General features: G+C 38.4%; 1 protein-coding gene and 1 pseudogene across 7 annotated transcripts in view; both read right to left on the bottom strand.

Moving 5' to 3' along the window:
• Positions 1-1,881: 1,881 nt before the first annotated feature.
• On the bottom strand, positions 1,882-2,245 carry LOC119543800 (annotated as a pseudogene).
• Positions 2,246-20,919: 18,674 nt separating this feature from the next.
• The window catches only part of CCDC150 (coiled-coil domain containing 150), a 214,888-nt gene continuing 212,101 nt past the window's right edge, over positions 20,920-23,706 (bottom strand). For all 7 annotated transcript variants that reach the window (XM_037849432.1, XM_037849434.1, XM_037849433.1 and 4 more), the window contains 2 exons: positions 21,561-21,680; positions 20,920-21,268 (listed from right to left, as the gene is read on the bottom strand). In XM_037849432.1, the coding sequence (XP_037705360.1) occupies positions 21,152-21,268; positions 21,561-21,680 (237 nt within the window). In that variant the 3' untranslated portion in view covers positions 20,920-21,151. The remainder of the gene's footprint in view (positions 21,269-21,560; positions 21,681-23,706) is intronic.

Raw genomic sequence — 23,706 nt, 5'->3', positions numbered from 1 at the left:
CCAATGTTCATAGCAGCATTATTCACAATTGCCAAGAGATGGAAACAACCCAAATGTCCTTCAACAGATGAGTGGATAAATAAAATGTGGTATATACACACGATGGAATACTACGCGGCAGTAAGAAGGAACGATCTGGTGAAACATATGACAACATGGATGAACCTTGAAGACATAATGCTGAGCGAAATAAGCCAGGCACAAAAAGAGAAATATTATATGCTACCACTAATGTGAACTTTGAAAAATGTAAAACAAATGGTTTATAATGTAGAATGTAGGGGAACTAGCAGTAGAGAGCAATTAAGGAAGGGGGAACAATAATCCAGGAAGAACAGATAAGCTATTTAACGTTCTGGGGATGCCCAGAAATGACTATGGTCTGTTAATTTCTGATGGTTGTAGTAGGAACAAGTTCACTGAAATGTTGCTATATTATGTAACTTTCTTGGGGTAAAGTAGGAACATGTTGGAAGTTAAGCAGTTATCTTAGGTTAGTTGTCTTTTTCTTACTCCCTTGCTATGGTCTCTTTGAAATGCTCTTTTATTGTATGTTTGTTTTCTTTTTAACTTTTTTTTTCATACAGGTGATTTGAAAAAAGAAGGGAAAGTTAAAAAAAAAAAAAAAAAAAAAGATGTAGTGCCCCCTTGAGGAGCCTGTGGAGAATGCAGGGGTATTCGCCTACCCCACCTCCATGGTTGCTAACATGACCACAGACATAGGGGACTGGTGGTTTGATGGGTTGAGCCCTCTACCATAAGTTTTACCCTTGGGAAGACGGTTGCTGCAAAGGAGAGGCTAGGCCTCCCTGTATTTGTGCCTAAGAGTCTCCTCCTGAATGCCTCTTTGTTGCTCAGATGTGGCCCTCTCTCTCTGGCTAAGCCAACTTGAAAGGTGAAATCACTGCCCTCCCCCCTACGTGGGATCAGACACCCAGGGAAGTGAATCTCCCTGGCAACGTGGAATATGACTCCCAGGGAGGAATGTAGACCTGGCACCGTGGGACGGAGAACATCTTCTTGACCAAAAGGGGGATGTGAAAGGAAATGAAATAAGCTTCAGTGGCAGAGAGATTCCAAAAGGAGCCGAGAGGTCACTCTGGTGGGCACTCTTATGCACACTTTAGACAACCCTTTTTAGGTTCTAAAGAATTGGGGTAGCTGGTGGTGGATACCTGAAACTATCAAACTACAACCCAGAACCCATGAATCTCGAAGACAGTTGTATAAAAATGTAGCTTATGAGGGGTGACAATGGGATTGGGAAAGCCATAAGGACCAAACACCACTTTGTCTAGTTTATGGATGGATGTGTAGAAAAGTAGGGGAAGGAAACAAACAGACAAAGGTACCCAGTGTTCTTTTTTACTTCAATTGCTCTTTTTCACTCTAATTATTATTCTTGTTATTTTTGTGTGTGTGCTAATGAAGGTGTCAGGGATTGATTTAGGTGATGAATGTACAACTATGTAATGGTACTGTAAACAATCGAAAGTACAATTTGTTTTGTATGACTGCGTGGTATGTGAATATATCTCAATAAAATGATGATTTAAAAAAAAAAAAAAAAAAAAAAAAAATAACTTGGTTTATTTTACTGGCAACTTAAAGTGCAAAGTATTTTATTTTAAAACTTCTAAAATTTGACAGCAAGATAGCCTAGGTTAAATAATGTAGTTTTCCAAAAGCAGAATGTGCTCATTTGGAGCTCAGTTTTTTGCTTGAAATCCATAAAAACAACTTCCTAAAACTCCTAGGTGAAAACACTAAAGTTTTGATGACCTGTGATTAGAGGAACTGATTAATTTCAGTTGGTAACAACCCTTTTTTTTCTTTCATAAGGGTTTTTAAAAGGTCTAGAGTAGAAGCATTTTGCTAGCCTTACACCAATTTCATTTCACATGTCTCCTGAGAGGCATATACCAAATACAGGACTCCATTTTCATGCTGTCGCTTTCATACACTTAAGAAATTGGTGTGGAAACACTTGCTATGCTTCCATTCACCAACAGGAAGAAGCTTGGCTAGCATTCAGCTGTGAGCACCTCATAATTATTTTAATTAGTTCACTCCTGTTGACGTGATCTGGTATAAGGAACTCGGTTTTATCCAGCATGTAAAGCTGCTTCTCACCCTTGTATCTATATAATCACCAGATTTTGGTAGGATGTGGCTGTTGAAGAAGTCGGGCATCTACTCTTTGTTGGAAGGAACTGTGCTGCTTGAAGGTCTTCTCCCACAGCATGAGGTGGGGGCTGGGGGAGTGCAGAGGGTGGCGAGGCCGAGGGGCCCCTCTCTTTAAGCTACTGGGGGGTCTGACTCTGGTGACAACTTCCCTTGTATCTCCTCAACCCTGCAGCTGGGTGCCCTCTCACTTTTTTAATGATCAGATTAGCTCTTTGTAGTTTGTTTATTTGCTAATTTTTAAAAAATAGGATTTTGATTTATTAATTAGAGCTATTGTTTTTCTATTCTCTACCATATCATTCCTGCTCATTATTATTTCCACTTTGTACTTTCTTTGGGTTTACCGTGTTTTTTCTTTTTCTACTTTTTCTGAGCTGGGAATTTAATTCATTTATTTTCAGTTTTTCATGTTTATTGACAAAATATGTTTAGTGCTATGAGTTTTCCTTTGATCATGGCTTTCAATGCATCCCATAGATTCTGTCTTCTTGCATCTCCTCTAGTGTTTGTTTCCTGGGGGAACAGCTCTGTGCTGTCACTGACAACCTCACGTGAGGCCACACAGGCCTTGGAGCAAAGCTTGAACCACAACTGAGCTGAACCTTTGGCTGAATGTTGCGTGCTCTCCCAGAACGTGGGGGTGCAGGTGGGGTAGGTTTGTGAGGAGCTGTTACCAGGCCATTTCTCACTTGCTCTCCATCCACCAAGGAAGCTGTCATGAGTCAGTTTCTCATTACCTCCCAGATGCTGGTGAGGTGTGAGGTTTTCTGCCTCACATCCCTCCTTCCCCCTCAGGTTACAGCTGCAGCCTATAAAACTGAGTATAGCCTGGCTCTGGCGCCTCAGCAGCAGGGTCTCCTATCTGTGTGGCAGCCGTCTGGTCCCTTTTGTTTCAGTGTCATCCTCCGAAGGGACATGGGGAGTTGGCACCTTTGACTACTCTCTCTTCAAAGTCAATGTAAGTAATAAACAGTCTGAATCTAACAAGGGCTTAGTGTTTCTTTACTAGTCAACTCTGCCTTGCTTTTTTAGCCTTGTGCCTGATAGTTGCCAGGGTATTTGTTGTATAAGTGTCATATCTTCATTGTGACTTTTAGGTTTTAGCATTAAAACGTGTCTTGCTTTGTCATGTTTAATGCTCTTTCGGCTTGAATTCTGCTTTGTCTGGTATCAAGATCACTATCCCTGCATTCTGTTTTGTTTCCATTTGCTTGGTATAACCCTGTCCATTCCTTTACATTTAGCCTTTCTGAATCACTTGGAGTGTGTGTCTGGTATACAGCATATAGTTGGGCTCTGCTTTGTGAGCCACACTGAAAATCTTGTAATAGGTGAATTAAGCCTAAATCATACTTACTGAATGATATGTTTCATTTCAATTGTCATAGTATTTTATAATTAATGTATTTTATAATATTTATGTTTCTTTCTCTAAGAAGTGTGTTTCTTTGCTCTTTATAATTTTTTTTGAGTTGTATTTAGGAAGATTTCTACTTTTGTTCTAGTACAAATTTTAATCATACCCTTTCTTTTTCTCTTTCTTTCTTTCTTTTTTTTTAACCATATAATTCTATAATCTTGTTCAGATTATGGTTCAGTGCAGTGATGACAGATTTTATATTTTAAAGAGGAGATAATAGCTATTACATTTCATACTTGCTTGATGTCACCACTGTAAAGACAATTTAAAATTCATAAAAGTGTACATGGCTATTTTGATATGTATTACAGCTTGTTTGATACTTTAGAAGCTTTTGTGGTAGAATCATAAACTAATTTTCATATCTTGTATTTCTGAATCACAACAAAAAGAAAAAGGGGAACAAGCTTTACAGATTTGAAAACTTTACTTTTCTGACAATGTTTTTTAAAAGATAATTTAACTATACCTCTTCCATAGAGTTATCCCAACTGCATCCTAAACACCTGACAAGGCCTGATTTTTTTTTTCAATTAGAGAAGTTGTGGGTTATAGAGCAATCATGCATAAAATACAGGACTCCCATATACCACCCTATTACTAACAACTTGCAATGGTGTGGAAGATTTGTCACAATTGATGAAAACATTATTATAATTGTGCTATTAACCACAGTGCATAGTTTAACTTAAGTTTCACTGTGCTGTGAAGATCCATGGAGTTTTAAAAAAATTTTAATTTTAGTACCATATATACTTGAACCTTTTTTTAATGCCCTTAGCCCTGTTTTTCTTATTTAACTGTTTGCTATCTGGTTTACCAGATTTTTGTTTGTTACTGTTTAATGCCCTTCTATTGCCTACACAACAGTATTATGCTATTCTTGTGTTGCCTTCTTTTTTCCCCTTCCATTTATTTAGTTGCATTATTTCTACTGTCATAATTATGTAACATTTGTACATCAGTTTTTCCACTCATCCCCACCTTTGCTTTATACATTGTTATATATATTTGCATATTTTAAATTGATCACCTCATTCCATCAGTCCTTTGAAATTTTCCCAATTATCACTTGGTTGGATAAAGCTCATCCTCTAATACTGAGGCCATTCAAATAAGGCCTGAGGGCCAAATCTGGCCTGTATCATGTTTTTATTTACTTCAATGAGCTAAGAATGGTTTTTATGTTTTTAAAGGGTTATAAAAACATACACACAAAACGGAGAATATGTGGCAAAAACCATATACGGCACTTGAAGTCTATAATATTTACTACCTGACCCTTTACAGAAAAAGTTTGCTGATCTCTGCTCTAGTTGATTCCTTAAGAATGGCTGATGGGTGCAGGATTCTTTAAGTTCTTATGTGTTGAAAACTGATCTCCTGTGGTCTTGATAACTGAAGGACAGCTTGGCTGGATAAAAATCCTTGGTTCATACATACTTTGAATTTTTAAAATAATGGTGCCTGTACTAGTTTTTTATTGCTGCGTAACAAATTTCACAAACTTAGTAGCCTAAGAACACACAAATTTATTATCTCAGTTTTTGTGGCTCCTGAGACCAGGCATGGTGTGGCTGGAGTCTGCTCAGGGTCTCACAAAACCAAAACCAAGGTGTTGGCAAGGCTGTGTTCCTTTCTGAAGGCTCTGGGGAAGAATCCGCTTCCCAGCTCATTCAAGTTTTTGGCAGAATTCAGTTTCCTGGGGTTGTAGAACTGAGATCCCAATTTCCTTGCTGGTTTGTTCAGCCAAGGGCCGTGCTCAGCTCCTAGAGGCAGCCTGCATTTCTTATCATGTGGCCTCCTCCATCTCCAAGGCAGAAAGGGCTCATCAAATCCTCCTTGTGTTTGGAATCTCTGTAACTAGCCAGAGAGAACTGCTTTTAAAGGGCTGATGTGCTTAGGTCAGGCCTACCATGATAATATCTATTAAAGTCAACTGTAACAGTCTCAAGCTACCCTTGGAAGTAAAATCCATCCTTTTCACCGTCCCAGGGATTATGCAGGCAAATACACCAGGGACTGGGAAGTCTTGGGGACCACCCTGGCATTCTGCCAGCCACACTGCTCCATTGTTCCTGCCTTAGTACATTGGTTTTGAAATATCAATGCCAGTATCCTTTGGCTTTCTAAGTCATTTGATCTTTTTGCCTTCAGACCTTAAGAATCTTTAATTTATCCATGGAATCTAATAGTCTTATCAGGATATTTCTCAAAGTTGATCATTTGGTTTTTCCTGGGCAACTGGTGAGCTCTTTCAATGTGAAGGTTCAGAGTGTTTGTTTGTTTCTATTCCTGGAAGGTGTTCTTGAGTTATAGTTGTAAATAGTATCTCTTGTTCCACCGTTTTGTTCTTCCTCGGGGCTCCAATAACACAAATATTATTCCTTCTTTGCCTGTCTTCCACTCCATTACTTTCTCTCTGATGCTTTTTACTTTTTCTTTACACCATTTTCATTTTCTTGATGGTTTTTCTACCTTTCTTCAATGTCTTTTATTTTCGTTTGAGTCTGTTCTCCTTTGAGGACCTTGTGACTTATTCCTCATTTCTGAGATAATGTCTTTTTCTTCATTTCCTGAGTTTAATCAACTCTTTCTATTTCTCTGATTTTCTGATCTATCCTTAGATTTTGAATTTCTGATTTATGTTGGTATTTGAGTTTGTTTGAAAATATTTGTTTGTAGTGTTTGCTTTTGGTTTCTTCTGCTTTGTGATTGATTTTTTTTTTGGGGGGGGGATGGGTAGGGGGAGAGTGTTCCTCAGTTGATAAGTGTGGAATTTCCTTTCCTGATTTTCTGCAGTTGCTCTGTATGGACTTAACTTTCTTTTGTTCATGTTTATGGTATTGGGTTGTTTTGCAATATTTCTAGTTTAACGGTGCCCTCTTCTGTCAGAATAGCAAAGTCCAGGTACTTTGCCAGACTTGTTGTTTGGTAGTGGTGGGAAGTTATGAGCCCTCAGATTTTATGGTTACCTTTTATCTAGCTGGACCCTAAAATTTCCTTTTCCTTATTTTTTTCCTTTTCCCTTCACAACTAGTTGCCAAGGGTGTTTCTCCCTTTCTTTTTGCCTTTTTTCTCTTCCAGAAACTATGTATTTTGATGGTTCCCTTTAAATCATGCTTGCACTTTTAAATCATGTGTACTTTGAAGTTCCTTTTCTGTAGTTCATGTTCTGAACTGCCTGGACACTTTTTAGTATTTGCAGACTTAGGGTGCACTTAAGCTTTATGGTGAAAGTTTCAGATCAACTTTATACCCTTTCATTAGCTCCTGTTTTCTGCCTTCCCTGTAGTTTTTCTTTGTCTGCCTTTGTCAAGCTTGGGGTGGGGTAGAAGCATGAGAGCACATATTAGGATTTATGACTTTTCTCTTCTTACTTAGTTATTTTGAAGATTTGGCCTTCCCTGCCTTCAAGTTGTACTGAGGGCATGGTTTTGCATAGAACTTTTCCTTTCTTGTTTCATATTGTTTGTAGAGGAAATATTGGGAGGTAGGTAACTATATAGCTGTGTTGCCTTTAGCTTACTCTATATAGGTTATTAAAAAATCAGCTTTCAAAAGCTTCAGAAAGAATTTGACAGCTTGTGGCTGCTCTGGAGGGACAGGGGTGTCAGTAAAAGAGGAGTGGGAAGTAGCATCTCCTCAGAACTCCCTTGCTGCAGCCTTAGTGATGTTCAGAAGTGACCACCCTGATGTATTATTCTCTCTCATCCTGTGACTGTTGTGGTGGACTGCTGTGGTTTTTGTCTGCCCTGCCTCCATTTCCCCCTTTCCTTTGGGAACATCACCATGTTTCTTTGGGGAACCACCCTCAGTTTCAGAGATGGGCACGCGACCCAGACCTAGCCAATGTATAATCCATGTTTCAAGTCACAGTGATTGGTTAAGAATGGATGGGCCTGTGACCAGTCAGTCCAGTGAGACTCAATCCTGGATCTCTTGTTAGAAGTAAAAGAAAAAGTATTAGAAAAATAAAAAGTATAAGAACATGACACTAATAGCATCCATCTGGCCTTCTGGAGGGAGAAAACTGTCTGGGAAACATGAAGAAATTAGAACTGAGAGTAATTCCTGATGACTTCATGTAAGCCCCTTGATCCAACCAGAGCTTTGTGGTTTATGAGCCAATACATTCTAATTCTACTTGGGTTTTTGTGACTTGAAATCCAAGAAGATGTAATTACTAACAATTGTTTTGACTAAAAAGAGCTGTTCAGAAGCCTTATTGGTTTCCTCTGCGTTAGAATAGAGGAACGCTAACTTTATGATCATGCATAGAGCTTTTGATTAGGGTTAATGGGGGTGAATGAGAATGCCTCATTTAGAAAATACTAGAATTGGTCAAAGGAGGAAACTACATGCCTTTCTCTGTCCCAAAGAGATCATGTTAGTTCTATTTGGAAGTCAGTCATTGATAAGGCACATACTTCATGGATGAGAGCCATGTAGAGAACCTCAGAACTGTTTTAGAACAAAATGAATGGAATTGAGTAGTTCTATTAAAACACCCAAAGAAAAAGATAATATTCCACAGTCTGTTCTATTCTGCTATACACTGTGTGTGGTTTCTGACCATTTACAAAAGGGCTTACATTAGCAAATGGTTTCACAGTCTCTACTGCCCAAAGACGTCCAAGGCTGAGAAGATATCACAGAGCTCAGTGCCAGCTTATAGCCATCTTGCTCAATGAAATAAGATTGATCACCAGAAAAGAGACAGAATTAATGCTCTTCAGAAGAGAGATGCCAATATCTCAAATAGCCAAATTTCTTAGCAGTTTTGCTCTTTTTTTCAAACAGGATTCTGGGATAGATCCAATGGCTGAAGTAAAGCAAGCCTTGTCCTCTCTTTTTGTAAATGGACTAAAATTAAGGAATTTAATTAGAAAAAATGAATTGAAATATGAAATTGCTGTTTTAGAAAATATTCAATATGTGGTAAGAGGTTTTCAGAGAGCCTCAGAAAGTAAACAAGCTAGAAATCATTCCAATCCATGGTTCTCTTGATAAAATAATTGGCCCCTGGAATAAAAACTAGACCACAAGGGTAAAGAAACCAGAAGATATTGCAAGCAAAAGTGTCACTGAAAGAACAATTGTCCAATAATGGAGTAGAAACAGAAGGAAAGCTATCTAAATCTGTCTAATGATGTTGCTCGGAGGGGGACATTAACCCACAGCAATTCCCTGTCCTCCTTCCAAATGTCCAGGTGAAACAATATAGCATTGTAGTCGACATTAGTTTTCCTCTATCTACCATTAATCCCACTACCATGAAATATCAGCTCTATCAGAGTAAAATTTTAAAGTCATCTAAAAAGCAAAAGGAAAGACAAATTGACTTTCAGTGAGAGAAAGAAATGTCTTAAAGTAAGAATGATTGTTCAGGACAGATGCTGAAAGAAGATAAAAGATGAATTGAGTATTGTCAGTTTGGATGTATTATGTGTCCCCTCAAATGCCATTATCTTTGATGTAGTCTTGGGGCAGATGTATTGGTGCTGATTAGGTTGGAACCTTGTGATTGAGTGTTGCCGTGGAGATGTGACCCACCCAACTGTGAGTGACACCTTTGATTAGGGTGTGACCTCTTGACTGAGTGTGTCCATGGAGGTGTGGCTCCGCCCATTCAGCATGGATCATTATTGGATCACTGGAGTACTTTAAAAAGAGCCACACAGGCCCAGATGGTGCTGGAGCCTAGAGAGGAACATCCTGGGAGAAAGCCATTTTGAAAGTAGAACTCTGGAGCAGATGCCAGCCAAGTGCCTTCCCAGCTAACAGAGGTTTTCCTGATGTCAATGGCCATCCTCCAGTGAAGGTACCTGACTGTTGATGCACTACCTTGGACACTTTATGGCCTTAAGACTGTAACTGTGTAACCAAATAAAAGCCAATCCATTTCTGGTGTTTTGCATTCTGGCAGCATTAGCAAACTGGAACAAGTATATAGGGTAATTATAAAGATTTGAGGGGAAATGAACTTTATTTGCTTTGGTTTACTAGAACCACTCAAAAAAATGAGAACTTCTAATAATCCTAAATCTTAAGTCCCAACCTGTACCTGATATTTTGGATCACTGTCAGAAAAATAACCACTTTATTTTTTGTGATTACTACAGACTTAATAGGTAGAACTACTTCCAGATAAAAGATGCTCTAGTCCCTCCACATGATCAGATTATAACTGCTGTGACAGTACAATACCTACACCAGTCTGAGGAAATGACTCAAAAAATTACCAAAGAAACAGTTATGGTCTCAGAATCCCTAAGGGCAAAAGACTCCACAGACAGATTAACTGGAGCAAAGTCCATTAGAGTCCAGCTTGACTGTTCCTAGATGTCCATAAATCTCTTTTTGTACCAATATGAAAAGATTAGGCTGTGCTCTAGGGGTGGTAACAGGAACACGTAGAGGAACCAGTGCCTGTCCCTTCAGTCAGTAGCCAAGGCTTAGCCTCCTTGCCTCAGAACAATTACAGTCCTCAAGAAATTAGTCAAGCATCTTCAGATCTTTTATTAGGATGGCCTTTAAATCTGATGTTACCACATAAAGTAACTCTCTATTGCTAAAGGAAACCACTCAACATTTTTCTAGTAATCAATTAAATAATTATTAATTATTCTTTCTCATATTAATTCCAATGGTGTAATACTCTTTGAACATTTGAATATAATTACAATGACAGGTTTAATGTTCTTGTCTGCTAATTCTAACATATGTGTTAGATCTGGGCCAATTTTGATTGACTTCTCTTTATGGGTCATATTTTCCTGCTTCTCTGCATGCCTGGTAATTTTGGATCAGATGTCAGATATTGTGAATTTTACCTTGACGGGTGCTGGATATTTTATATTCCTCTAAGTACTCTTAAGCTTTGTTCTGGAACTCAGTTACTTGGAAACATCAGTTTTGTTTTTGCCTGTAAGATTTGTTAGGTGGGAACAGAGTGGTGTTCAGTCTAAGGCTAATTATTCCCCACTCCTGAGATGGCCCTTTTGTGTACTCTGTCCAGTGCCTTGTGAATCATGAGGCTTCCAATCCTGGCTGGTAGGACTGGCACTGCATGCCTGCCAGGCACTGTTACCTCTAAGTCTTTGGGTTGGTTCTTTCCCTGACCTCAGGAAGTTTTTGCATATGTGTGTACTAATATTCAGCTGAATGCTGGAGGAGGATACTCTGCAGATCTTGGAAATTCTCCCTCTGTGTGGCGCTCTCCTCTCTGATGCTCTGACCTGTGGAATCTAGCTGCCTTTGTTTCCCTGGACTCTCAGCTCTTGATCCTCAACTCAGGAAGCCCTATGGGCTCCACCTGGATCCCCCCACCTTGCACTGCAGGCTGGAAACTGAAGCCTGTAAGCTCAGGCACCTCTGTTTCCTTTCTCTCAGAACACTACACTGCCCTTTGTTACATAATGTCCAGTGTCTTGAATGTTCTCCGGTTTTTGGTTGTTTGATCACTGTTACCCCATCTTAGCTGGAAGCAGAAGTCCTGATTTAACAGTCTTAATCCAACAATTCCATATTCCTTACCCAACGGAGAATTTCATTGTAGTGTTTCAGTAACTCAAGAAGTGTCCATATGCCTTGACAGAACATTTGGACACTCCACTACCAAATTCTGAATTAATATTGTTTGTTGATGGATCTGATATTAAAAATGAAAAGGGGCAATAACCTGCCTATTATACAAGTAGTCACATATCTTTTAAAGAATTTAATTCCTTACTAGAAGCCAAATTGTTCAAATGACTGAACTATGGCCTTTTGTAGCACATGACAAATTGCTAAAATAAAAGTGAATGTATACATTAGTAGCTGAAATGACTTTAGAATAATTCACTTCTTGAAATGCTACAGAAACAAAGATATTTCTTAACTTCTTCAAGATTCCTTTTAAAAATGCACAAATAAGAATTATTTGATGCCTTGTTACTATCTACAATAATTGCTTTCATAAAAGTAGAGGCCCACAGTAGAAGCTAGTATTCTATACAGTAGACACTACAAAATACTATAGAAACATTTCAAAATATCATAGAAATACTTTAGCAAATCATTACACTAAATAGGATGTCCTTATGCAGACATCTTATAGAACAACAAAATTTAAGGATTCTATCTTAGATACACAAAATCTCCCCATCTCCAAATTCTGTAAAGAAACACTGGGAATGATGGGGTTATAAGATCCTTGAGGAAAAGATGTTGCAAAACTAGAATGGCCACCTAGTTAACACCAGATAAAACTTCAAATGGACACTTGGCAAAATCCTCCATAAAATGCCACGTTCTGGATATTGTCTGGATTAATTATCAATAAACTCCTTTTTAAATAATGAAGGAAGCTGTAGATATAATCTCTGAGATCTCTTGTGTAAGAATAGAGATATTAATCTTATTAAAGATGTACTGATAATTAATTACACACAAAAGAGTATATGTTTACAACACAGTGGAAATGTTTTACCACTTCCCAGGTGATTTTTTTTTTTTTTTTAATTCAGTTTTATTGAAATATATTCACAAACCATACAGTCATCCATGGTATACAATCAACTGTTCACAGTATGATCATATAGTTATGCGTTCATCACCATAATCTGTTTCTGAACATTTTCCTTACATCAGAAAGAATCAGAATAAGAATAAAAAATAAAAGTGAAAAGAGAATACCCAAACCATTCCCCCATCCCACCCTATTTATCATTTAGTTTTTACTCCCATTTTTCTACTGATTTTTTTTTCAATTTTTTAACTTTATCAAAAAATTAAAAACAAACAAGCAAACAACAACCAAAAAAACCCCACAACATTTCAAACAAAGCAGTGGATTAAGGAAAACAAATAACCTAAAATAACTACTTTGCTTCCAATATGTTCCTACCATACCCCAAGAAAATTAATAAACCATGTCCAAACAGAGGAGTAAGAAAAACAAATAATCTAAAATAACTATATTGCTTCCAACATGTTCCTACCATACCCCAAGAAAATTAACAACCCCTAAGAAAACAAAGGAATAAGAGAAAAAAAAAACCTAAAATAACTCTATTGCTTCCAACATGATCTTACTATATCCAAGCAAGTTTACAAACCATAATCATTCCTGAGCATTCCCATAACATTGAGATTACCCTCCATAGTTTATCTGTTCTTATTAGATTATCATTCCCCCTCCACTAATTGGTATCTCTAGGTCCCCTACATTCTACATTATAAAACATTGCACATTTTTCACAGAATTCACATTAGTGGTAACATACAATATCTCTCTTTTTGTGCCTGGCTTATTTTGCTCAGCATTATGTCTTTTTTTTTTTTTTTTTTTTTTTTTTTTTTTTAATCTTCATTTTATTGAGATATATTCATATACCACGCAGTCATACAAAACAAATCGTACTTTCGATTGTTCACAGTACCATTACATAGTTGTACATTCATCACCTAAATCAATCCCTGACACCTTCATTAGCACACACACAAAAATAACAAGAATAATAATTAGAGTGAAAAAGAGCAATTGAAGTAAAAAAGAACACTGGGTACCTTTGTCTGTTTGTTTCCTTCCCCTATTTTTCTACTCATCCATCCATAAACTAGACAAAGTGGAGTGTGGTCCTTATGGCTTTCCCAATCCCCTTGTCACCCCTCATAAGCTACATTTTTATACAACTGTCTTCGAGATTCATGGGTTCTGGGTTGTAGTTTAATAGTTTCAGGTATCCACCACCAGCTACCCCAATTCTTTAGAACCTAAAAAGGGTTGTCTAAAGTGTGCGTAAGAGTGCCCACTAGAGTGACCTCTCGGCTCCTTTTGGAATCTCTCTGCCACTGAAGCTTATTTCATTTCCTTTCACATCCCCCTTTTGGTCAAGAAGATGTTCTCCGTCCCACGATGCCAGGTCTACATTCCTCCCCGGGAGTCATATTCCACGTTGCCAGGGAGATTCACTCCCCTGGGTGTCTGATCCCATGTAGAGGGGAGGGCAGTGATTTCACCTTTCAAGTTGGCTTAGCTAGAGAGACAGGGCCACATCTGAGCAACAAAGAGGCATTCGGGAGGAGGCTCTTAGGCACAACCATAGGGAGGCCTAGCCTCTCCTTTGCAGCAACCGTCTTCCCAAGGGTAAAACCTGTGGTAGAGGGCTCAACCCATCAAACCACCAGGCCCCTGTGTCTGTGGTCATGTTAGCAACCATGGAGGTGGGGTAGGCGAATACCCCTGCATTCTCCACAGGCTCCTCAAGGGGGCACTGAATCTTTTTTTTTTTTCCTTGTTTTTTTTTTTAACTTTCCCTTCTTTTTTAAATCAACTGTATGAAAAAAAAAGTTAAAAAGAAAACAAACATACAATAAAAGAACATTTCAAAGAGACCATAACAAGGGAGTAAGAAAAAGACAACTAACCTAAGATAACTGCTTAACTTCCAACATGTTCCTACTTTACCCCAAGAAAGTTACCTAATATAGCAACATTTCTGTGAACTTGCTTCTACTATATCCATCAGAAATTAACAGACCATAGTCATTCCTGGGCATCCCCAGAACGTTAAATAGCTTATCTGTTCTTCTTGGATTATTGTTCCCCCTTCCTTAATTGCTCTCTATTGCTAGTTCCCCTACATTCCACATTATAAGCCATTTGTTTTCCATTTTTCAAACTTCACATTAGTGGTAGCATATAATATTTCTCTTTTTGTGCCTGGCTTATTTCGCTCAGCATTATGTCTTCAAGGTTCATCCATGTTGTCATATGTTTCACGAGATCGTTCCTTCTTACTGCCGCGTAGTATTCCATCGTGTGTATATACCACATTTTATTTATCCACTCATCTGTTGAAGGACATTTGGGTTGTTTCCATCTTTTGGCAATTGTGAATAATGCTGCTATGAACATTGGCGTGCAGATATCTGTTCGTGTCACTGCTTTCCGATCTTCCGGGTATATACCGAGAAGTGCAATCACTGGATCGAATGGTAACTCTATATCTAGTTTTCTAAGGAACTGCCAGACTGACTTCCAGAGTGGCTGAACCATTATACAGTCCCACCAACAATGAATAAGAGTTCCAATTTCTCCACATCCCCTCCAGCATTTGTAGTTTCCTGTTTGTTTAATGGCAGCCATTCTAACTGGTGTTAGATGGTATCTCATTGTGATCTTAATTTGCATCTCTCTAATAGCTAGTGAAGCTGAACATTTTTTCATGTGTTTCTTGGCCATTTGTATTTCCTCTTCAGAGAACTGTCTTTTCATATCTTTTGCCCATTTTATAATTGGGCTGACTGTACTATTGTCATTGAGTTGTAGGATTTCTTTATATATGCAAGATATCAGTCTTTTGTCAGATACATGGTTTCCAAAAATTTTTTCCCATTGAGTTGGCTGCCTCTTTACCTTTTTGAGAAATTCCTTTGAGGTGCAGAAACTTCTAAGCTTGAGGAGTTCCCATTTATCTATTTTCTCTTTTGTTGCTTGTGCTTTGGGTGTAAAGTCTAGGAAGTGGCCGCCTAATACCGGGTCTTGAAGATGTTTTCCTACATTATCTTCTAGGAGTTTTATGGTACTTTCTTTTATATTGAGATCTTTGGTCCATTTTGAGTTAATTTTTGTGTAGGGGGTGAGGTAGGGGTCCTCTTTCATTCTTTTGGATATGGATATCCAACTCTCCCAGCCCCATTTGTTGAAAAGACCATTATGACTCAGTTCAGTGACTTTGGGGGCCTTATCAAAGATCAGTCGGCCATAGATCTGAGGGTTTATCTCCGAATTCTCAATTCGATTCCATTGATCTATATGTCTATCTTTGTGCCAGTACCATGCTGTTTTGGCAACTGTGGCTTTATAATAAGCTTCAAAGTCAGGGAGTGTAAGTCCTCCCACTTCGTTTTTCTTTTTTAGAGTGTCTTTAGCAATTCGAGGCATCTTCCCTTTCCAAATAAATTTGATAACTAGCTTTTCCAAGTCTGCAAAGTAGGTTGTTAGAATTTTGATTGGGATTGCATTGAATCTGTAGATGAGTTTGGGTAGAATTGACATCTTAATGACATTTAGCCTTCCTATCCATGAACATGGAATATTTTTCCATCTTTTAAGGTCCCCTTCTATTTCTTTTAGTAGAGTTATGTAGTTTTCTTTGTATAGGTCTTTTACATCTTTGGTTAAGTTTATTCCTAGGTACTTGATTTTTTTAGTTGCTATTGAAAATGGTATCTTTTCTTGAGTGTCTCTTCAGTTTGTTCATTTGTAGCATATAGAAACATTACTGACTTATGTGCATTAACCTTGTATCCCGCTACTTTGCTAAATTTGTTTATTAGCTCTAGTAGCTGTATCGTCGATTTCTCAGGGTTTTCTAGATATAAGATCATATCATCTGCAAACAATGACAGTTTTACTTCTTCTTTTCCAATTTGGATGCCTTTTATTTCTTTGTCTTGCCGGATTGCCCTGGCTAGCACTTCCAGCACAATGTTGAATAACAGTGGTGACAGCGGGCATCCTTGTCTTGTTCCTGATCTTAGAGGGAAGGCTTTCAGTTTCTCACCATTGAGTACTATGCTGGCTGTGGGTTTTTCATATATGCTCTTTATCATGTTGAGGAAGTTTCCTTCAATTCCTACCTTTTGAAGTGTTTTATCAAAAAGGGATGTTGGATTTTGTCAAATGCTTTTTCAGCATCTATTGAGATGATCAATTGATTTTTCCCTTTTGACTTGTTAATGTGTTGTAATACATTGATTTTCTTATGTTGAACCATCCTTGCATGCCTGGAATAAACCCCACTTGGTCATGGTGTATGATTTTTTTAATGTGTCTTTGGATTCGATTTGCAAGTATTTTGTTGAGGATTTTTGCATCTATATTCATTAGGGAGATTGGCCGGTAGTTTCCTTTTTTGTAACATCTTTGCCTGGTTTTGGTATTAGATTGATGTTAGCTTCATAAAATGAGTTAGGTAGTGTTCCATTTTCTTCAATGTTTTGAAAGAGTTTGAGTAAGATTGGTATCAGTTCTTTCTGGAAAGTTTGGTAGAATTCCCCTGTGAAGCCATCTGGCCCTGGGCATTTATTTGTGGGAAGCTTTTTGATGACTGATTGGATCTCTTTGCTTGTGATGGGTTGGTTGAGGTCTTCTATTTCTTCTCTGGTCAGTCTAGGTTGTTCATATGTTTCCAGGAAATTGTCCATTTCCTCTACATTATCCAGTTTGTTGCCATACAGTTGTTCATAGTATCCTCTTATAATTTTTTTAATTTCTTCAGGATCTGCAGTTATGTCACCTTTTTCATTCATTATTTTGTTTATATGGGTTTTCTTTTTGATTTTGTCAGTCTAGCTAGGGGCTTGTCAATCTTGTTGATCTTCTCAAAGAACCAACTTTTGGTGATATTTATCCTCTCTATTGTTTTTTTGTTCTCTATGTCATTTATTTCTGCTTTAATCCTTGTTATTTCTTTTCTTGTACTTGGTTTAGGATTGGTTTGCTGTTCATTTTCTAGCTTCTTCAGTTGATCTATTAGTTCTTTGATTTTGGCTCTTTCTTCCTTTTTAATATATGCGTTTAGTGCTATAAATTTCCCCCTTAGCACTGCTTTTGCTGCATCCCATAGGTTTTGGTATGTTGTGTTCTCATTTTCATTCGTCTCTATATATTTAGCAATTTCTCTTGCTATTTCTTCTTTAACCCACTGATTGTTTAGGAGTGTGTTGTTTAACCTCCAGGTATTTGTGAATTTTCTAAGTCTCTGATGGTTATTGACTTCTAATTGTATTCCATTGTGGTCAGAGAATGTGCTTTGAATAATTTCAATCTTTTTAAGTTTATTGAGGCTTGTTTTATGTCCCAGCATATGATCTATTCTGGAGAAAGTTCCATGAGCACTAGAAAAGTATGTGTATCCTGGTGATTTGGGATGTAATGTCCTGTATATGTCTGTTAAATCTAATTCATTTATCAGATTGTTCAGGTTTTCAATTTCCTTATTGGTCTTCTGTCTGGTTGATCTATCTATAGGAGAGAGTGATGTGTTGAAGTCTCCCACAATTATTGTGGAAACATCAATTGCTTCCTTTAGTTTTGCCAGTGTTTCTCTCATGTATTTTGTGGCACCTTGGTTGGGTGCATAGACATTTACGATTGTTATTTCTTCTTGCTGAATTGCCCCTTTTATTAGTACGTAGTGGCCTTCTTTGTCTCTCAAAACATCCCTGCATTTGAAGTCTATTTTATCTGAGATTAATATTGCTACACCTGCTTTCTTTTGGCTGTAGCTTGCATGAAATATTTTTTTCCATCCTTTCACTTTCAGTTTCTTTGTGTCCCTGTGTCTAAGATGAGTCTCTTGTATGCAACATATTGATGGTTCATTTTTTTTGATCCATTCTGCAAATCTATATCTTTTAATTGGTGAGTTTAATCCATTTACATTCAACGTTATAACCGTGAAGGCATTTCTTGAATCAGCCATCTTATCCTTTGGTTTATGTTTGTCATATTTTTCCCCTTTGTCTATTAATATCCTTTATTGTACCCATACTGAAACTCTTTAGTACTGAACCTTTCTCCAAGTCTCTCTGTCCTGTCTTTGTTTCTCTGTCTGTAGGGCTCCCTTGAGTATCTCCAGTAGGGCAGGTCTCTTGTTAGCAAATTCTCTCAGCATTTGTTTGTCTGTGAAAAATTTAAGCTCTCCCTCAAATTTGAAGGAGAGCTTTGCTGGATAAAGTATTCTTGGCTGGAAATTTTTCTCACTCAGAATTTTAAATATATCGTGCCACTGCCTTCTTGCCTCCATGGTGGCTGCTGAGTAGTCACTACTTAGTCTTATGCTGTTTCCTTTGTATGTGGTGAATTGCTTTTCTCTTGCTGCTTTCAGAACTTGCTCCTTCTCTTCTGTGTTTGATAGTGTGATCAGTATATGTCTCAGAGTGGGTTTATTTGGATTTATTCTATTTGGGGTTCGCTGAGCATTTATGATTTGTGTATTTATGTTGTTTAGAAGATTTGGGAAGTTTTCCCCAACAATTTCTTTGAATACTCTTCCTAGACCTTTACCCTTTTCTTCCCCTTCTGGGACACCAATGAGTCTTATATTTGGACGTTTCATATTATCTATCATATCCCTGAGGTCCATTTCGATTTTTTCAATTTTTTTCCCCATTCTTTCTTTTATGCTTTCATTTTCCATTCTGTCATCTTCGAGGTCACTGATTCGTTGTTCAACTTCCTCTAGTCTTGTACTATGAGTGTCCAGAATCTTTTTAATTTGGTCAACAGTTTCTTTAATTTCCATAAGATCATCCATTTTTTTATTTAGTCTTGCAATGTCTTCTTTATGCTCTTCTAGGGTCTTCTTGATTTCCTTTATCTCCCGTACTATGGTCTCACTGTTCATCTTTAGTTCTTTGAGTAGCTGCTCTAGGTGCTGTGTCTCTTCTGGTCTTTTGATTTGGGTGCTTGGGCTTGGGTTATCCATATCGTCTGGTTTTTTCATATGCTTTATAATTTTCTGTTGTTTTTGGCCTCGTGGCATTTGCTGAACTTGATAGGGTTCTTTTAGGATTTGTAGAGCAATTGAAGTCCTTATCTCTAATTTATCAGATCTACAGCTTCGTGGTGTACACTTTCTGTAAGTAACCAGCAGGTGGCGTCCACGAGCCACCTGTTCTCCACAAGCCAGTTCTCCCCTGCTTAGCCTTTTTGGTGAGTGGGGGAGTGAGTCTTGTGGGGTCCAATTGGTGTACCAAGCTTGCGTGTGTAGTTGGTGTTGCCCGCCCTGTATATGGGGCGTGTTTCTGGGCAGTCAGGGAGTGGGGGTGGCTCTAACAATCAAATCTCCCTGGTGATCCTGGAGTTTTAAAGCTGTTGCAATAGTCTAATCCTTCAGTTCAGTCCTGCCACAGTTTGTCTCTGCCACTGACCCACAGGTCCTTGGTATTTGTGTATGGCTCCTGAGACTTGTGAGTGGGTCCCTCTTCCAGGCCATGCACCCCCTGGTCCTCTGTTGAGGGATGACTGTGCTACGTCACAGGTGAGTGCCGTCCCCCCAGAGCAGTTCTGGGCTGCTGGGCTGTATAGGGAGGCTCCCAGTCTGCTGAAATGATGGCTAAATGGGGCTTTGTTAATTCACACTGCTCTACCTTCCCAACTCTGGGACAATCAGCTGAGGTTACAGGGAAGGCTAATGTCCACGCCCAGTTTTGTGGTGTGTGCCTGTTATTTGAAGCACTTCCGTCACACTGGGTTGTCTGGGGCAGTTCTGGGCTATGGGGCTGGCGACGGGCAGGAGTGTTTCCTGTCCACCAGGATGATGGCTGTGAGCGGACACCCCCCTTTTCTTGGGAAGTTGTGGTGTTTAGTGAATTTTCTCAGCCACTGGATTATTGCGTTTTGTCTCAGAGCTCTCCTAGTTCTGCTCTTGACTTGACCTGCCCAAATAGCAAGTCTTTGAAGCTTTCTGTATTGGGCTTCTTAGAGTAATTGTTTTAGAAAAAGAAAAAAGGATTAAAACAACAACAACAACAACAACAACAACAACAAAAATGGGCCCTCCGCAGAGATCTAATGGGTTATTGAAATGCTAAGAGACAAAGCAACCAGGGCCATTAAGGAAAGGTCCACAGGGCAGAGAGATCAGCTTTTCTTCGGGATTTGCATATGCGCCTCAGGGCCCTTCCCTTTCTATGTTCACCAGAACTCCAAAAATCCTCTGCTTTTATTTTGGAGTTTTTCATGTTGTTTTTTTTCTATGCTTATCTCCTCTCTGCTGGGCTGGCTGCTCTCAGATTCTCTGGTGTCTGGTCTCAGTCTATCTATGGTTGGAGTTTGGATCAGTAGAATGAGTTTCTGATAAGGGCTGCCACTGCAGTTTTCCCTTCTCCTTCCCGGAGCTGACAGCCCCTCCTCCCACGGGACTGAGCCTGGCAGGGAGGGGCGCGGGTCCCCTAGCCGCAAAAACTTACAGATTTCGCTGATCTCAGCAGTTCCACGTTTTCATGAGTGTTGTATGAAGTATGCCCAAAGTCAGATTGCTCTGTGGTGTCCAGTCCACGCAGTTCCTGGCTTTCTACCTACTTTCCTGGAGGAGTAACTAAAACATACAGCTCACCAGTCTGCCATCTTGCCCCGCCTCCCAGGTGATTCTTTTTCTAGAATTTTACTTCAGGGCTTATCTATTGATGTAGTTAGACCAGGACACTTTGTTGAAACAAAGTAGTCATATCACTTAGTGCCTCAATAAATGCATTTGATAATGATGTCCTTAGAAACATAAACAAGTGTGAAGCAACAGCATCTCCTATCATACAACAAATTAATATAAATTTATTGGATGAAAAATAGGGAAAGGGACAAAAAAGATGGGGTAGTTCTGTATTGATATGAGAGAGTCCATAAAAGGATAAACTCAGATCCAGAATCTTCAGCCCACATCAAAGGCTTCACATTTTGATGACTGTAGAAATGGGCCAGCCCTAGTTGCTAGGCTCACAGAATGACTTGTAGCCATCAATGGAGAAGCTCCTCAGTCAAGGACATTACTTCCTCTCTACCTCAGGCTGGTACTTCTTGGACATGAACCTAAGATTTTGTTTTGTCTCCCATCGATGTAGAGCAGACTGCTTGGGTACAACATCCTGTCTTATATCTTGGTCCTGCGGAAAAGAAAACAAACCTAGTACTATTTAAAACGAACTCTGCGGAGCTTAGGATCCATTTTGTCTTTATACCATTTATTCATCAGGGTAGGTAGTTCTAATCTAGACAGTTTGGGGCAAGTGGAACTTTTAAGAAAAGAATTTAGTTCATTGGTGTCCTGGTAATGGTTTAAACAAATTTAAAGATTCGTGGAGGGAGTAGCTAGATGAAGAGAGAACTTGTGAAGTATAAATCTGAGAAGTAACAAATCCAAAATTTGTTTAAGACAGCTATGTCTAAATACCTCACCTCTTCCCGCCGCCTGTCTTCCCGGGGAAGCCTCTGCAACCGGTTTTTTGTCAGCTCAAGTTGGAGACCATCAAACCTGCACTTAAACCACCGGTGAGCTTCTTCTAGGTTAGCTGTTATCTAAACATATAAATGTGATTTATTAAAAGTTAAAACATAGAAACAGTTACAAGTTTTTTGTGTATTAGTTTGAGAGACTTTGTACTTGTGTACTTAAAAGATCCAAATTCTGACTGCAAGGTCCTTCCAACTTATTTGCACAATACACTTAACAACATCCTATAGATGAGAGTAATTTCTGAATGAAGAGGTTAAAGAATGTATGCAGGCCTGCATACATTAATGCACTTGTCAGTATGTCCTGGATGTAAACTAAGCTGAGAGAATCCAGGAGAAAAATAAGATGAGAATAAAAGTACAAGATGGCATTGAAAACAAAAGTATAGACATCTTAAGATTGCGGTAGCACAAACCATATTTTGAATTTCTGAGTTCTGTTCTCTAAGACTAAATATTTCTCCAAAGTCCCTAAACTGTAAAAGCTATGTATTTTTTTCTGCTGTGCTTTGAGGGTAATAGAATGTACTACTAAAACACTTGACCAGATTTGTGTTAATTGTGTTGATTTTATTTTTTATTCAAATACTTTATACTTTAACTCAAAACTTCCAAATTATCTTCATTAGAGACCTGAAAACAGCCCCTCTAGTACACTGCATTTGAAGATTATCTGGAATAAGTATTCGTTTATTGACAAGTATTTACTGAGTTCCATATGTTTCTTGCAGTTTTCTAAGTATTTGGGATACTTGGTATTTTGAAGGTAGAGCTAATAAGTTTTCACAAATAAAGATCACTTCAAACCAACTCCAGAACATGCTCTCTAAAATAAAAAGTAAAATTACTGGCATTCCCCTTTGATTATTTATATTTCAGGGACCTTGTTTTAGTTTTTTGATTCTGAAGTCTGAGAGTGTGGCATATTTCTCCCTTGCTCAGTAGAAGTCAAGTTCTGTGAGCCAGATGCTTTGTGTGTCTTGTTCACTCACTCCTGTTTCTCCAGCATCTAGCTGGAGATGCCTGGCAAATAATAGGTTTTCAATAAATACATGCTGTTGTGTACTTGTCCCACATTAGCCTGGTTATAGTGTGGGTACAATGTAGTGAGATAAGAAAATAGAGCTCTCCTTAGTGCCATTTAACTTTTAGAAAGCTGCAAAACTATTTTCATGTCTGTGCAACCTGAAAATAGCTACACTCCCACCTTCCAAACACAACAAAATCCCCCACAAAACCCACTTTTCCCCACACTCTTTACCTGAAGTGGAGGCAATGCTTGAAATGGCATTGCACATCATGTCTCCTACCGTATGGCGAATGAGATGGGAGCTAACATTTGTTGAAAGTTACACTGGGCATATGTCAGAGTAACAGACTGGTAGGTATTAACTTTCTGACTTTTACAGATGTAATAACTGATGGGTTAAAGAAAATAAATGTAACTTTCCTAAGGGTATACAGATAGTGTCACAGTTGGTATTCAAACTCAGGTTTGTCAGCACTCAAGTTCTTTCTAATATACTGTTCTGAGAGACATGTTAAATTATGTAATTTAATGGCTGTATAAAGGATAAATCATCATCAATGCAGCAGGGACACTGATCCCTTCAGCTTAAGAATCTCAGTTTTCTTTTCTGGAAAATGAGGGGTGGTGGTGGTAGACTAATGATCTCAAAGATCTTTCCAGATGTAAAAATTCATGATTTTAAATACCACCAGAAAGGCCAATTTAAGATATGGGAACAGAGAAAGAAAATCTACAACTAATTAAATAGGGCTTATTTTATACTTCTAGTTATTGACTTGAACAAAGAGCTTCTACTTTTATTAGTTCACAAACAACACTACATTAAAATCCAATGCAATCTGATATTTCATTCTTATATTTAGTGATAGGGACCTGGACTTCAGGCTTAGGCATTCTTTCAGCATTCCACTATTATCAGGACATTGAAACTTAATCCAAAAATTATTTATTCTTTACAATGTATATTGTGATTATTAAGTTGTTGGTTCTTTCCTGTTGCATTCTTGATAACTGTGTTAACCAAGGAGTCACAGTACTTGTGTGTTTCAGGGTTGCTGT

This window comes from Choloepus didactylus, chromosome 9 (genome assembly GCF_015220235.1).
Source record: "Choloepus didactylus isolate mChoDid1 chromosome 9, mChoDid1.pri, whole genome shotgun sequence".
In the NCBI taxonomy this organism is placed as follows: Eukaryota; Metazoa; Chordata; class Mammalia; order Pilosa; family Megalonychidae; genus Choloepus; species Choloepus didactylus.
This window is presented reverse-complemented; position numbering and strand designations above follow the sequence as displayed.